The 13,392-nt window shown below is 49.2% G+C and overlaps 1 protein-coding gene across 1 annotated transcript; it reads left to right on the plus strand.

The window, feature by feature from the left end:
- The first annotated feature begins 560 nt into the window (after nt 1-560).
- Nucleotides 561-8,234, plus strand: LOC143959468 (uncharacterized). Its single transcript, XM_077468128.1, has 5 exons — nt 561-669; nt 4,359-4,469; nt 5,374-5,541; nt 5,630-5,753; nt 6,138-8,234. The coding sequence occupies exons 2-5, from the start codon at nt 4,380-4,382 to the stop codon at nt 7,985-7,987; spliced, it is 2,232 nt and encodes a 743-aa protein (XP_077324254.1). The 5' UTR covers nt 561-669; nt 4,359-4,379; the 3' UTR covers nt 7,988-8,234.
- The last annotated feature ends 5,158 nt before the right edge of the window (nt 8,235-13,392 follow it).

Below are 13,392 nucleotides of genomic sequence, written 5' to 3' on the forward strand. Positions count from 1 at the left end.
TACCCCCCATGTGGGGTATCAGGCACAGTTGCCCCTCCATCTCTGGTTGCCCTATGGAAGAGTAATATACCCCCCAGGTGGGGTATGAGGCAAAGTTGCCCTTCCTCCATCTCTGGTTGCCCTATGGTAGAGTAATATACCACCCAGGTGGGGTATGAGACACAGTAGCCCCTCCATCTCTGGTTGCCCTATGGTAGAGTAATATACCCTCCAGGTGGGGTATGAGACACAGTTGCCCCTCCTCCCTCTGGTTCAGTTATAATACCCCTATCAGGTAAGAGGAAGGATCCACCCTCACACAGAAGTGGTTATGCTCCATTTCTTAGTCTATTATTGGTATGGTCCTGTCCCCCCTCCCCATGACAGAACATTATAGAAGTCCTTCCCTTCCTCCTCACACTCCCTTCTCTATGATAGAAGAGTCACACCTCCAAAATATTTCTCTGGTTTGTGTCCCCGCAATCGACCGCATCAACTATTCTGGTTTCCCCATAAATATGTCTCCGACACAGCGGCTCAGCTCCTTCGTAGACCGCAGTGAGTTTTGGTCTTCTGAAAGATGGCGGCGGCCATTAAATAGACAGACTGGAAAAGGAGACACATCCCATCCCAGCGGTCAGAAGCATGAAGGGAGAAGAAACTTCCGGTGTGAAGACTGAACTGGGACTGGTAAGAGGAATGAATGTTGTCACCTTGTGTGTGAGTGCTGTGCGGGGACACGGTGTATGTCAGTGTTATATTCAGGGACACGGTGTATGTCAGTGTTATATACAGGGACACGGTCTATGTCAGTGTTATATACAGGGACACGGTCTATGTCAGTGTTATATACAGGGACACGGTCTATGTCAGTGTTATATACAGGGACACGGTCTATGTCAGTGTTATATACAGGGACACGGTCTATGTCAGTGTTATATACAGGGACACGGTCTATGTCAGTGTTATATACAGGGACACGGTCTATGTCAGTGTTATATACAGGGACACGGTCTATGTCAGTGTTATATTATATACAGGGACACGGTCTATGTCAGTGTTATATACAGGGACACGGTCTATGTCAGTGTTATATACAGGGACACGGTCTATGTCAGTGTTATATACAGGGACACGGTCTATGTCAGTGTTATATACAGGGACATGGTGTATGTCAGTGTTATATACAGGGACACGGTCTATGTCAGTGTTATATTATATACAGGGACATGGTCTATGTCAGTGTTATATACAGGGACACGGTCTATGTCAGTGTTATATACAGGGACATGGTCTATAATTATACAGGGACACGGTATATGTCAGTGTTAGACCGTGTCCCTGTATATAATATAACACTGACATAGACCGTGTCCCTGTATATAATATATGTCAGTGTTATATACAGGGACACGGTCTATGTCAGTGTTCTATTATACAGGGACACGGTCTATGTCAGTGTTATATTATACAGGGACACGGTCTATGTCAGTGTTATATACAGGGACACGGTCTATGTCAGTGTTATATACAGGGACACGGTCTATGTCAGTGTTATATACAGGTATACGGTCTGTCAGTGTTATATACAGGGACACGGTCTATGTCAGTGTTATATACAGGGACATGGTCTATGTCAGTGTTATATACAGGGACACGGTCTATGTCAGTGTTATATACAGGGACACGGTCTATGTCAGTGTTATATACAGGGACACGGTCTATGTCAGTGTTATATACAGGGACACGGTCTATGTCAGTGTTATATACAGGGACACGGTCTATGTCAGTGTTATATACAGGGACACGGTCTATGTCAGTGTTATATACAGGGACACGGTCTATGTCAGTGTTATATACAGGGACACGGTCTATGTCAGTGTTATATACAGGTATACGGTCTGTCAGTGTTATATACAGGGACACGGTCTATGTCAGTGTTATATACAGGGACATGGTCTATGTCAGTGTTATATACAGGGACACGGTCTATGTCAGTGTTATATACAGGTATACGGTCTGTCAGTGTTATATACAGGGACACGGTCTATGTCAGTGTTGTATACAGGGACACGGTCTATGTCAGTGTTATATACAGGGACACGGTCTATGTCAGTGTTATATACAGGGACACGGTCTATGTCAGTGTTGTATACAGGGACATGGTCTATGTCAGTGTTATATACAGGGACACGGTCTATGTCAGTGTTATATACAGGGACACGGTCTATGTCAGTGTTGTATACAGTATATATCAGAGGTGTAACTGAACCTTCAGGGCACTGGGGTAATAAACCATGATGGGCCCCCTTCCATCTAAGCCCCGGGCTTCCAGTTGTGGGAGGGTGTCCATGGAGATATCCGTGCTTCCCCCGTGCCCATCCAGCGCCATCACAGCGCCCTTTACCATGTGATCAGCTGATTACATGTAAACAGACCTGCCAGTTATCCGCAGTCCTTTCCTCCCGCGCTGGGTCTGTGTGAGAAAAGGACTGCCCTTATCTGTCAAGAATGTCAGTAAATTGTTTACACTGATAATCAATGCCACCTATCAGTGCCCATCAATGCCAGATATCAGCACCACCTATCAGTGCCCATCAATGCCAGATATCAGCACCACCTATCAGTGCCCATCAATGCCAGATATCAGCACCACCTATCAGTGCTCGTTAATGTCACCTAACAGCATCCATCAGTGCCACCTATCAGTACTCTTCAATTCTGCCTATCAGTGTTCCTCAATACCACCTATCAGTGCACATCAGTGCCACCTATCAGTGCCACCTATCAGTACTCTTCAATTCTGCCTATCAGGTGGTACTGAGGAACACTATCAGTGCACATCGGTGCCTCCTATCAGTGCCTCCTATCAGTGCACATCGGTGCCTCCTATCAGTGCCTCCTATCAGTGCACATCGGTGCCTCCTATCAGTACTCTTCAATTCTGCCTATCAGTGTTCCTCAGTAGCACCTATCGCTGTCCATCGGTGCCTTCTGTCGCTGTCCATCGGCGCCTTCTATCAGTGCCTTCTATCAGTGTCCATTGGTGCCCATCAGTGCCTCCTATCTGTGTCCATCAGTAGCTTCTATCAATGCCTTCTATCAGCTTCTGTCTGTGTCCATCAGTGAATGCTATTAGTGCCCATCAGTGCCATCTGCCCATTTCCCGCAGAGCACACACAAGGGGGAGAGGAGAGGAGTGTCTTCAGAGATGGTATTCTGCATACCTTGGATGTAACGAGGGGTTATTTGAGTTACTTTTGTCTTCCTATCATCTGGAACCAGTCTGCCCATTCTCCTCTGACATCAACAAGGCATTTTCCTCCACACAACTGCCGCTCACTGGATATTTTCTCTTTTTCCCTCCATTCTCTGTAATCCAGAGAGATGGTTGTGTGTGAAAATCCCAGAAATACTCCGACCAGCCCCTCTGCCACCAACAACCATGCCACCTTCAAAGTCACCAGATCCCCTTTCTTCCTCATTCTGATGCAGCAAGTCGTCTTCACCACATCTAGATCCCGAAATGCATTGAGTGGCTGCCATGTGATTGACTGATTAGCAATTTGTGTTACCGAGCAACCGAACAGGTGTACCTAATAAAGTGGCCGGTGAGTGGATATATGGACATGGTATATACCAGTGGTGGAATTAGCAGGGTCGCACTTGCGATGGGGCGCTGGCATTCCGTCACTGTGGGGGGGGGGGGGGCCCAGCGGGGTTAATATTCACACATGGTTCTGAGCGGAGAGCGTGTCTTTCATGGAACAGCAGCACAGAGACACCAACGTTCTATTCAACCCCCCCCGTCCTCTCTGGCACTGGATGACAGAGGACACTCTCCTCTCTTCCTCTACTCCTCTCCCCTCCTCCTCGCTAATCCAGAGAGACATATACATCCCATAATACTTTTAAGGCAGACAGACACAATAGAACAATGGACTACAGCCACACCCCAAACGACCCAACAGAGAGCACACCATAGCATGAGAAAATATATATACATTCCAGTGTGGCTGTACAGGGAGTCCGATTAGTAGAGATCTGACTGGGGTTCTCGGTCCTCCTGTGCCCCTAATAGACACAGGGTCACTTAGACATAGGAGACGCAAGGGTTTCCCAACCACCCCAAGGGATTCTGGGTTCCACGGGCCCGCCGCCCAAAGGGAGTCACTCATCCTGACTTCAGTTGTTGGCTTCCTGTCGCTTATACTTCATAGACAAGAACCTCCTATACAGCCTGTGATTGAGCCCTAATTCCACCGCAGACCCCATAGGGGCCCCACATGACTGGTCATACATGGTGTGTCATTCATTACTGGTTCTGTATCCCGACTCCGACTCTGTATTCTGACTCTGTATGGTTTCTGTCTTTTCAGACGTGATGTACTATTGTATCAATGTGCGCTAAGATGGAGAAGGACAGAAACAAGATGGCCACCAAAATATTAAGTCTCACCCTGGAGATCATCTACCTGCTGACCGGAGAGGTGAGGAGGATTCTGGGAGGTCACATGACATCACTCTTATCTCTATTAATAAAACACAGACCTGACCGGAGAGGAGAGGAGGATTCTGGGAGGTCACATGACATCACTCTTATCGCTATTAATAATACACAGAACTGACCGGAGAGGTGAGGAGGATTCTGGGAGGTCACATGACATCACTCTCATCTCTATTAATAATACACAGAACTGACCGGAGAGGTGAGGAGGATTCTGGGAGGTCACATGACATCACTCTTATCTCTATTAATAAAACACAGACCTGACCGGAGAGGTGAGGAGGATTCTGGGAGGTCACATGACATCACTCTTATCTCTATTAATAAAACACGGACCTGACCGGAGAGGTGAGGAGGATTCTGGGAGGTCACATGACATCACTCTTATCTCTATTAATAAAACACAGACCTGTCCGGAGAGGTGAGGAGGATTCTGGGAGGTCACATGACATCACTCTTATCTCTATTAATAAAACACAGACCTGACCGGAGAGGTGAGGAGGATTCTGGGAGGTCACATGACATCACTCTTATCTCTATTAATAAAACACAGACCTGACCGGAGAGGTGAGGAGGATTCTGGGAGGTCACATGACATCACTCTTATCTCTATTAGTAAAGCACAGACCTGACCGGAGAGGTGAGGAGGATTCTGGGAGGTCACATGACATCACTCTTATCTCTATTAATAAAACACAGACCTGACCGGAGAGGTGAGGAGGATTCTGGGAGGTCACATGACATCACTCTTATCTCTATTAATAAAACACAGAGCTGACCGGAGAGGTGAGGAGGATTCTGGGAGGTCACATGACTTTGTTTCTATCAGTCTGCTCTTTTTAGCAGGCATTGTTTGGCTGAAGTTTGGCTACTTCTTGATTCTGTAGGATTATGTTGTGGTGAAGAAGTCTGGTGAGGACCAGATTTTGGGAGGTCGGAGCAGAACCCAAAGCCCCATCACAGAGCTTCCAATGCCCTCCATGACTCCTGAGAGAGGCAGTGACCAGAAGATCCTGGAACTGACCAATAAGATCACAGAGCTGCTGACAGGAGAGGTGAGGAGGATTCTGGGAATTGTGGGACATTATCCAGTAACAGACAAGGGATGTGTCTGGATGGTGACTGTATCATTGTGTGTGTCAGGTTCCTATAAGGTGTCAGGATGTCACTGTCTATTTCTCCATGGAGGAGTGGGAGTATTTAGAAGGACACAAGGATCTCTACAAGGACGTCATGATGGAGGACCACCACACCCTCCCGGATCCGGGTAAGATGTGTTTTACAGTCATTATATCTTACAGAGTTGGTGCATTTACTGCCCGTGGAACACACTGACCTTTAGGGGGTGTCTGTACTTTAGTTGTTAGCAGCATCCATGGAGCAGAGGGCTCCAGATAACAGTTGAGTCCCTGCTATGGAGGTCATGATTAGTTACATAAACATTGCCAGTCAGCCGTGTTTGCAGGGAATTCTCTTTCAGAATCCATAACTTTTGGCTTTATAACCTCAGATTATCAGATCCATGTCTGAAGTTCAGGATTCCACCAGACTCTTGGGGTTCTGATTGGTCAGAAGTGATTGATTAAATTTATGAGTGGACGGCTCTTAGAAATGCTCAATATATATTCTGTTCTCTTCTTGTTCCCTCTAGAGGAGCCGCCGGCTAAAGATGTCTCTTCCGGAGGATTCCATCCCTGTCTTTCCATACGCTGTTCTAAAAATAAAGAGAAGAAATGTAGGGAAATCCATCGGAGGGGTAATGGCCTGGAATGTGGGAAGCAGAAGATTTGCCAGAGACAGGAGCGGAAGGATAGACCCATGAACAGTGTGACCCATGTGAAGGAGGGAGAGAATCTCACCTACCTTCCCTCCACCCACCATAGTCATGAAGGTCCAACCTCATATGTAGGAGAACAAACACAATATACATCTACCCCGATGAAGGATGGGGATCATTTCACCAACCTTCCATCCACCCACCATAGTCATGAAGGTCCAGCCTCGTTTGGAGATCAGACACAATATATATCTTCCCTAGTGAAGGAGGGAGAGAATCTCACTAACCTTCCCACCACCCACCATAGTCATGAAGGTCCAACCTTGTATGAAGAAGATGAGACACAATATATAGCTTCACCGGTGAAGGAGGGGGATCATTTCATGGACTTTCCTACCCCCCACCATACATCTCATAGTCATGAAGGCCCAGCTTTGCAGGAAGAAGATCCGACACAATATATATCTACCCTGATGAAGGAGAGGGAACATCTCACCGACCTTCCATCAACCCAGCATACACCTCCTCATAGCCATGAAGGTCCAGCCTCGTATGGAGATCTGACACAATACATATCTACCCCGATGAAGAAGGGGGATAATTTCACTGACTTTCCCACCAATCAGCATACATCTCCTCATAGCCATGAAGGTCCAGGCTGGTATGGAGGAGATCTCACAGGTTGTACCCCGTTGAAGGAGGAGCCCTGTCTGTCCATAGAAGCCCCCCCTCCAAATAATGACATTTATAACCATAGAGACACTCCGCAGGGTCTGTGTACTAAAATTAAGGAGGAGCCCCGTTCATGTGAGGGAGTAAACTCCATGGATATCCATCCCCATTCATTTCCTTCTTCTCATATTAAAGAAGAACCCCCCTCTATTGAGGAAGTCGATCTTCCCAAGAGCGGAACGAACTTCCTTGCAAGCAGCACAGCATCTCCTTCTTCTCGTATCAGGGTGGAGCCTTCATCATGTGTGGGAGGAGATTTCCCAGATATTTTCTTCCCCATAGATATGTATGAAGAACCGGAGCTCCCTGCGTACGCACCCACCGACCAGCTGTACGCTGATACTGGAATTCTGGGTTACAACGGCTGGGATGTGGGATCTGATCCCCTCCATAACTCCATGATTGTAAGTTGCACTAAGCGTGCAGAAAACTTCTCCAATAGGATGCCTTCTCAGACCAATCAGAGATCTTGTGTGGCAGATAGACCAGTCCCTTATCCTGATTGGTGGAGGACTTTTGGCGGGGGCCCGACTATGGCGGTGCCTGGGAGGGGGGCCAGCAGCGGAAAGTCTTTATCCCACTATGAACGAGAGAGGCGCTTTTCAAGGCAGCCGCGGTTCCCTGCCAGAGACGCGCCTCGCTTCTTCTGCTTTGAATGCGGTAAGTATTTCTCCAGTAACCCGCACCTCATCCGCCATCAGCGCATCCACACCGGCGAGAAGCCGTTTTCCTGTACCGACTGCGGCAAGAGCTTCAATCAGAAGTCCATTCTGGTGACTCACCAAAGGACTCACACGGGAGAGAAACCATTCGTGTGTTCGCTGTGTGGAAAGTCCTTCATCAAGAGCTCCAACCTGGTCACTCACCAGCGGATCCACGGCGGAGAGAAGCCCTTCTGCTGTCCGGACTGCGGGAAGTCCTTCATGAAAAGTTCCAGTCTCGTAGCTCACCAAAGAACTCACCGAGGAAGGAGGCAGTTTCCTTTCTTCTGAGAAGCCAGGATTGGTGGAGGCATGGGGTTCCTGGCATCTACTGTCATCCTGCTCCTCCGTCTTCCTCCACAATGTGTCGGGTGGAAGTGCCTATCTGGTGGAGCCGAGTGTATGACTCTGCTGATTGTACGGAGCCAAGTTTCCTGTAAGTCTGGATGGACTTGATCTTTTTCCACCCTTCTATATTTATTTCTGGAATTTATAAGAGTTATTAAACATAAAAAACGAAATATTCCGTACGAACCAAGCACTGTGAGCGGGGCCCTTCACTGTTATTCTTGTCTTTGTGTTGGGGCTCTGAAGGGGGTTCTGCTGTTTTCACCACCCAAATACTTTCAGGTTCCAGGTCAACACCAGCCAACGGTTGAAGAATAACTGGGGAGGAAATACAGTGCCTTGAAAAAGTATTCATACCCCTTGAAATTTCCCACATTTTGTCATGTTACAGCCAAAAATGTAAATGTATTTCTCTTTCATTCATTGACAGACACAGCATCTTCATCTTGATCTTAGGGTTATAGCGCCTCTTCAGGAGAGGACTAGACAGAACATGTTAAAAACAGCAACACTTGCACAGTACCGCCCAGGAGGCGCTCCTACTGGCTATAACCCCTCCTATTGCATCCAGCAGCTCAGTTTTTTTGTGCCTAGTGTAGGAGAAGGTCCTGGCTCCTGATGGGACCATTGGTCCTCGGAATTTTTCATTTTTTTTTCTGCATTTTTCATTCCTGTGATCTACAATCAACAGCCAGGCTGGATAATATAGATCCTGGTAGTCTCTAGCTGCGCGCTGGGTCGGCCACGACATGCCCTGCCTGACGGCCGGTGAGCTATATGCTCCGGGGCACACATATGACCCAGCTACTGCTGTCCGTGTCACAGTGTGCCGTGGCCAACAGCCACCCCGTACTGCTCGGGTGATCGGTTTGTCCATGGAATGTGTCCAGCAGTCACTACAGGAGGGGTAAGTATGGTTCCACCTGTCAGCAGGATGGAGCAGCTGGGCATTCCCTGGGAGGTCGACTAGGGGGTCTCTCACTCTCACTTTCTTCTCTCCCTGTCCCTTTCCCTCCTCCCCATGCTATGGGCAGCTGTGTGACTGGGCATAGGGGGTGCGGTGCACTTTCCATGGCTGGGGGGCTCTGAGTCCTGGCAGGGGGCTGCGCTGCTTTGGGGGTCCGCTCGTCCTCTTCCCTGTTTCTGGGCCATGGTGGGGTGTTTTGGTGTGTATGCCATGTGGGGAGGCCGTCGCACGCTCCACGGCCATTTTTCTGTAGCCACAGCTAGTTTTTTTTCCTTTCGGGCATTTTCTGAAAGTCCGGTGGCCATTTTCCCGGTGCCCTCAGACGTTTTTTCCTGAGGCGGCAGGCGGCTATTTTCTAGTAGCCTCAGCCTGTTTTGCCTCTAGTGCTGGGTGCTTATTTCCTTCTAGAACAGCGCACTTTCCACGCAGACACCTTGTGGATGACAGGGGAGAGCGGACGGCCGTAGCAAAGCACCCGGAGACGTTGATGATGAAACGTACTTCGAGGCGGTACTTGGTCACGCTTTCTTTGACGCCATATCCGGTACCTTGGTTGTCGCTCTGATGGCTTGGAACGCACGCCATAGTGGCGGCTCATAGTGGGAATACTCCAGCCGGCGAATCCCAAATTGAAAGGCGAGCCATTTGGCTATGTTTTCATTTCTTTATTTTAAATAAAAACAGTATTACGCTATGGATGTTTCTTGCTCTTTCCATATATCCCGTTTGAGTCTGTGACGAGGGAGAGATTTTTTCCTGTGTACCCATGTCATTATTCATGTGAACGGGCACAAACCTGTACAGGCCTTGTTTGACTTACTTTTTAATGAAAGTGGTCAAACGGATCTGGTAAGAAGACTGCATTTTCTATCACGATTGGGTGTCGTTTGTTGAGATCTCTGGTGGAGGTGGATGCTACTTATTTGGAAGAATTTCTGTCACATCTTGCAAGAGTTTCCATGCTGGTGGATCTTGAATCACTTATTTTATACTTTTTTGTGTTACATGGATGGGACTTTCAAACAATTTTGATCAGTTTGGAATAATTGTTTTGTAGCCACATGATCACAAATGGTATTAATTTGATAGATACACTGTAATCATTAATTTGTGTTATATTGATATTTATTTGTTATTTATTTATTTTTGCTATTACTACGGCTCACTAAGTAGGATTTGAATTAGTTTATATTAATCAACTAGAGCACCCCATAAATCACTATTATCACCTGGGTTTGGGTGGTGAGTCCTGCGGGGTGACCCTCTGGCATCTTGGAGGATGGACATTTTGTGTGACTTGCCTTAGGTCCCTAAGTGGAGACAGGCGAGTGTGGGTCAGCATGGCGTCAGAAGCTGGCGCTTCTTCCCCAGACATCCCTGTTATGGCACCCGGTTCCCCTGCATCGGTGGTGCCTATGGACGCTCTGTCGGCTGTCCTGGAGGCCTTTTCTCCCCCCACGTCTTCTGGGGAAAGCTCTGATTCAGACTCGGGGGGGCCCCCCTGTGACAGACAGCCCCTGTTCTGACATGACGCTTGTAGGAGCACTTATCACAGTGGTGCGGGATACCCTAAAGATGGAGGATACAGTGGGGGCATTTACAGAGGAGGTGTCGATCCCTTTCAGGTCCCACAAGCCGGCCCGCACGACTAAGGTGTTTCCTTACCCAACTTATTTTGATAAGGAGTGGGGAAAACTGCAGTGGGCCTTTTCAGTCCCAAAATGCATGGCGGTGCGTTACCCATTGAAGGATAGTTTCCTGAAAAAATGAACATCTCTTCCGAATGTTGACCCCCCCCCCCCCCCCCCCCAGTATCCAGGTTAAATAAGGTAACCACAATTCTGGTGGAAGGGACTCCTGCTTTCAAGGACCCTGCCGACGGAAGGGACGAGGCGGTTGCCCCGTCCATGTTTACGGTGGTGGGGTCAGCATTGTGGCCAGTGTTAGCCACGGCCCTGGTGTCACAGACGCTTACTGAATGGGCTAAAGTGTTGCACCGCGAGTTGGAGAAGGAACAGGCTTCCCCGTTCTGTGTGGAGCTGGCGGACCAGTTGGTGCAGGGCCTGAAGAATGTCTGTGATGAGGCCTTAGATATGACCCCTTTGCTCTCTAGAGCCTCAGTATCAGCAGTGGTCCTAAGTCGCCTGATTTGGCTGAAATGCTGGTCTGCGGACCAGGCATCTAAGAAAGCACTGGCAGTCTTGCCCTTCGAGGGAAAGAGGCTATTTGGGGCCTCGCTGGATGACATTATTAAGAATGTTACTGGGGGTAAGAGTACTTTGCTCCCACAGTCCAGAAAAGGGAAGGAGCCTCGCTGTAGGCAAGGCCCTCCTTTTCCACTCAGAAGTGGATTTTTCGCCCCGCCCGGATTGTCAGGTAGGCGTTCCCAGTGTGACAAGGTGCCCGCTGAGGGACAAAAGTGTCCCTGGTTTCGCAAGCCGAACAAGCCTGCGAGCAAATCTGTTACCAAATGAAGGTTTTCCCCTACTCGACTCTCCGGTGGGGGGTCGCCTTTGGGAGTTTGCAGCCCAGTGGACCTGCCTACTTTCCGACCAATGGGTGTGTGAACTGGTTTCATCAGGATAGGATAGTTTCTTTCTTGCCTACCAAACAGATTTTTTCCCTCCAACCTTCATCTTCTTCTGGCTCGTTGGGAGGCCCTGTTTGGGGCAGTACAGGACCTTCTGCTGCGCGGCGTGATAGTACCTGTACCGACACCGGAAAAGGTTTCAGGGATTCTACTCCAAAGAAGGAAGGGGTCCATCCGGTCCTGGATCTCAAGGCCCTCAACAGCTTTGTGAAAGTACAAAGGTTCGGGATGGAATCGGTTCGCTCCGTGGTCTCTGTACTTCATCAGGGGGATTTTCTGGCGCATATTTGCATGTCCCCATATGCATCAAGCATTAGAGGTTTCTGTTTTTTGCAGTCGGGGACGAGCACTACCAATTTGCAGCTCTCCTTTTTGGCCTGGTGTCGGCACAGATGGTCTTCACCAAGGTGCCAGCCCCAATTTTTGCTTTGCTAAGGCTGCGAGAGATCTCAATCGTGGATTACCTGTGTGACCTCCTCCTGAGAGCAGCTTCCGCCTCAGAATTAAGGTGTGGCAATCACCATGCAAACTGTTCGGGAGTTTGGTTGGGTACTGAACCTACAGAAGTCGGTGTTGGGGCCGACTCAACGCCTGGAGTACCTGGGCTTGCTTCTGGACTCCTCAGAGGCGAAAGTCTTTCTCCCTTCGGACAAGCTGCAGACTCTTCAAGCTGCGGTGAAGTTGTTGGTGTCCTGCAGGTGGACGTTGCTGCGTTTTTGCATGCAAGTCCTGGGTCTCATGGTAGCCACTTTCGAGGTGGTACCATACGCTCAATTCCACACTCGACTCTTGCAGAAAGACATCCTGTCCAAATGGGACAAATCTCTTTGGTCCCTGAATTGTCAAATTCGGGTGAGCCAGCTAGTCAGGGATTCCCTGCTCTAGTGGCTGAGGTCGCCAGCTCTTCGGTCCGGGAAGTCGTTCCTTCCTCTTCATTGGACGGTGATCACAACGGATGCCAGCCTGACCGGTTGGGGGGGGAGTTTGGGTTGTACAGTCAACCCAGGGTCGGTGGACCCAGGAAGTATCCCGCCTGCCGATCAATGTGCTGGAATTTCGGGCGATCAGACGGTGCCTCTCCACATGGACACAGAGGCTGCAGGGGCATCTGGTCAGGATCCAGTCGGACAACGCCACGGTGGTGGCGTATGTCAACCATCAAGGAGGAACAAGGAGCTCAGCTGCAGCACTGGAGGTTGCTCACATCCTGCGGTGGGCAGAGTGGCGCATGCCGGCTCTGTCGACCGTGTACATTCCGGGCGTAGATAACTGGCAATCGTATTACCTAAGTCGTTAGATGCTGGACCAAGGGGAATGGTCACTACATCCGGATGTATTTCGGCTCCTTTGCCTAAGGTGGGGCACGCCAGATGGGGATCTCCTGGATTCTTGACTCAATCGGAAGGTACAGAGGTTTGTGGCCAGGTCAAAAGATTCCTGGGCGGATGCGGCAGACGCCTTGGTGGCTCCATAGGGGCATTATTGGCTGATTTATGCCCCCCCCCCCCCCACTCAAACTTTCACCACGTCTGCTTCGCAGAGTGGAGGCCGAGGGGATTCCGGTGATTCTGATTGCCCCAGATTGGCCTTGGCGTCTGTGGTACGCCGACGTAGTACGAATGGTGGTGGATGTTCCTTGGCGACTGCCGATGAGAGAGGACCTTCTGTCACAAGGTCCAATACTTCATCTAGCTTTACCGTCACTGGCTTTAATGTTGAAAGCCAGGTGCTAAGTGACCCAGGTCTGTCGGATTCCGTAATATCCACTATGCTGAGGGCACGGAAGTCATC

The sequence above is a fragment of the Lithobates pipiens genome, unplaced genomic scaffold (genome assembly GCF_037356315.1).
Source record: "Lithobates pipiens isolate NorthernLeopardFrog02 unplaced genomic scaffold, aLitPip1_a1.2 Scaffold_77, whole genome shotgun sequence".
Classification (NCBI taxonomy): Eukaryota; Metazoa; Chordata; class Amphibia; order Anura; family Ranidae; genus Lithobates; species Lithobates pipiens.

What these genes read in the sequence shown, in the direction of transcription:
- LOC143959468 (XM_077468128.1), top strand. Translation starts at nt 4,380, where the DNA reads ATGTGCGCTAAGATGGAGAAGGACAGAAACAAGATGGCCACCAAAATA. An exon ending in TCTACCTGCTGACCGGAGAG is followed by an intron (nt 4,470 to 5,373) that starts GTGAGGAGGATT and finishes TTGATTCTGTAG; the next exon opens with GATTATGTTGTGGTGAAGAA. An exon ending in CCACACCCTCCCGGATCCGG is followed by an intron (nt 5,754 to 6,137) that starts GTAAGATGTGTT and finishes TGTTCCCTCTAG; the next exon opens with AGGAGCCGCCGGCTAAAGAT.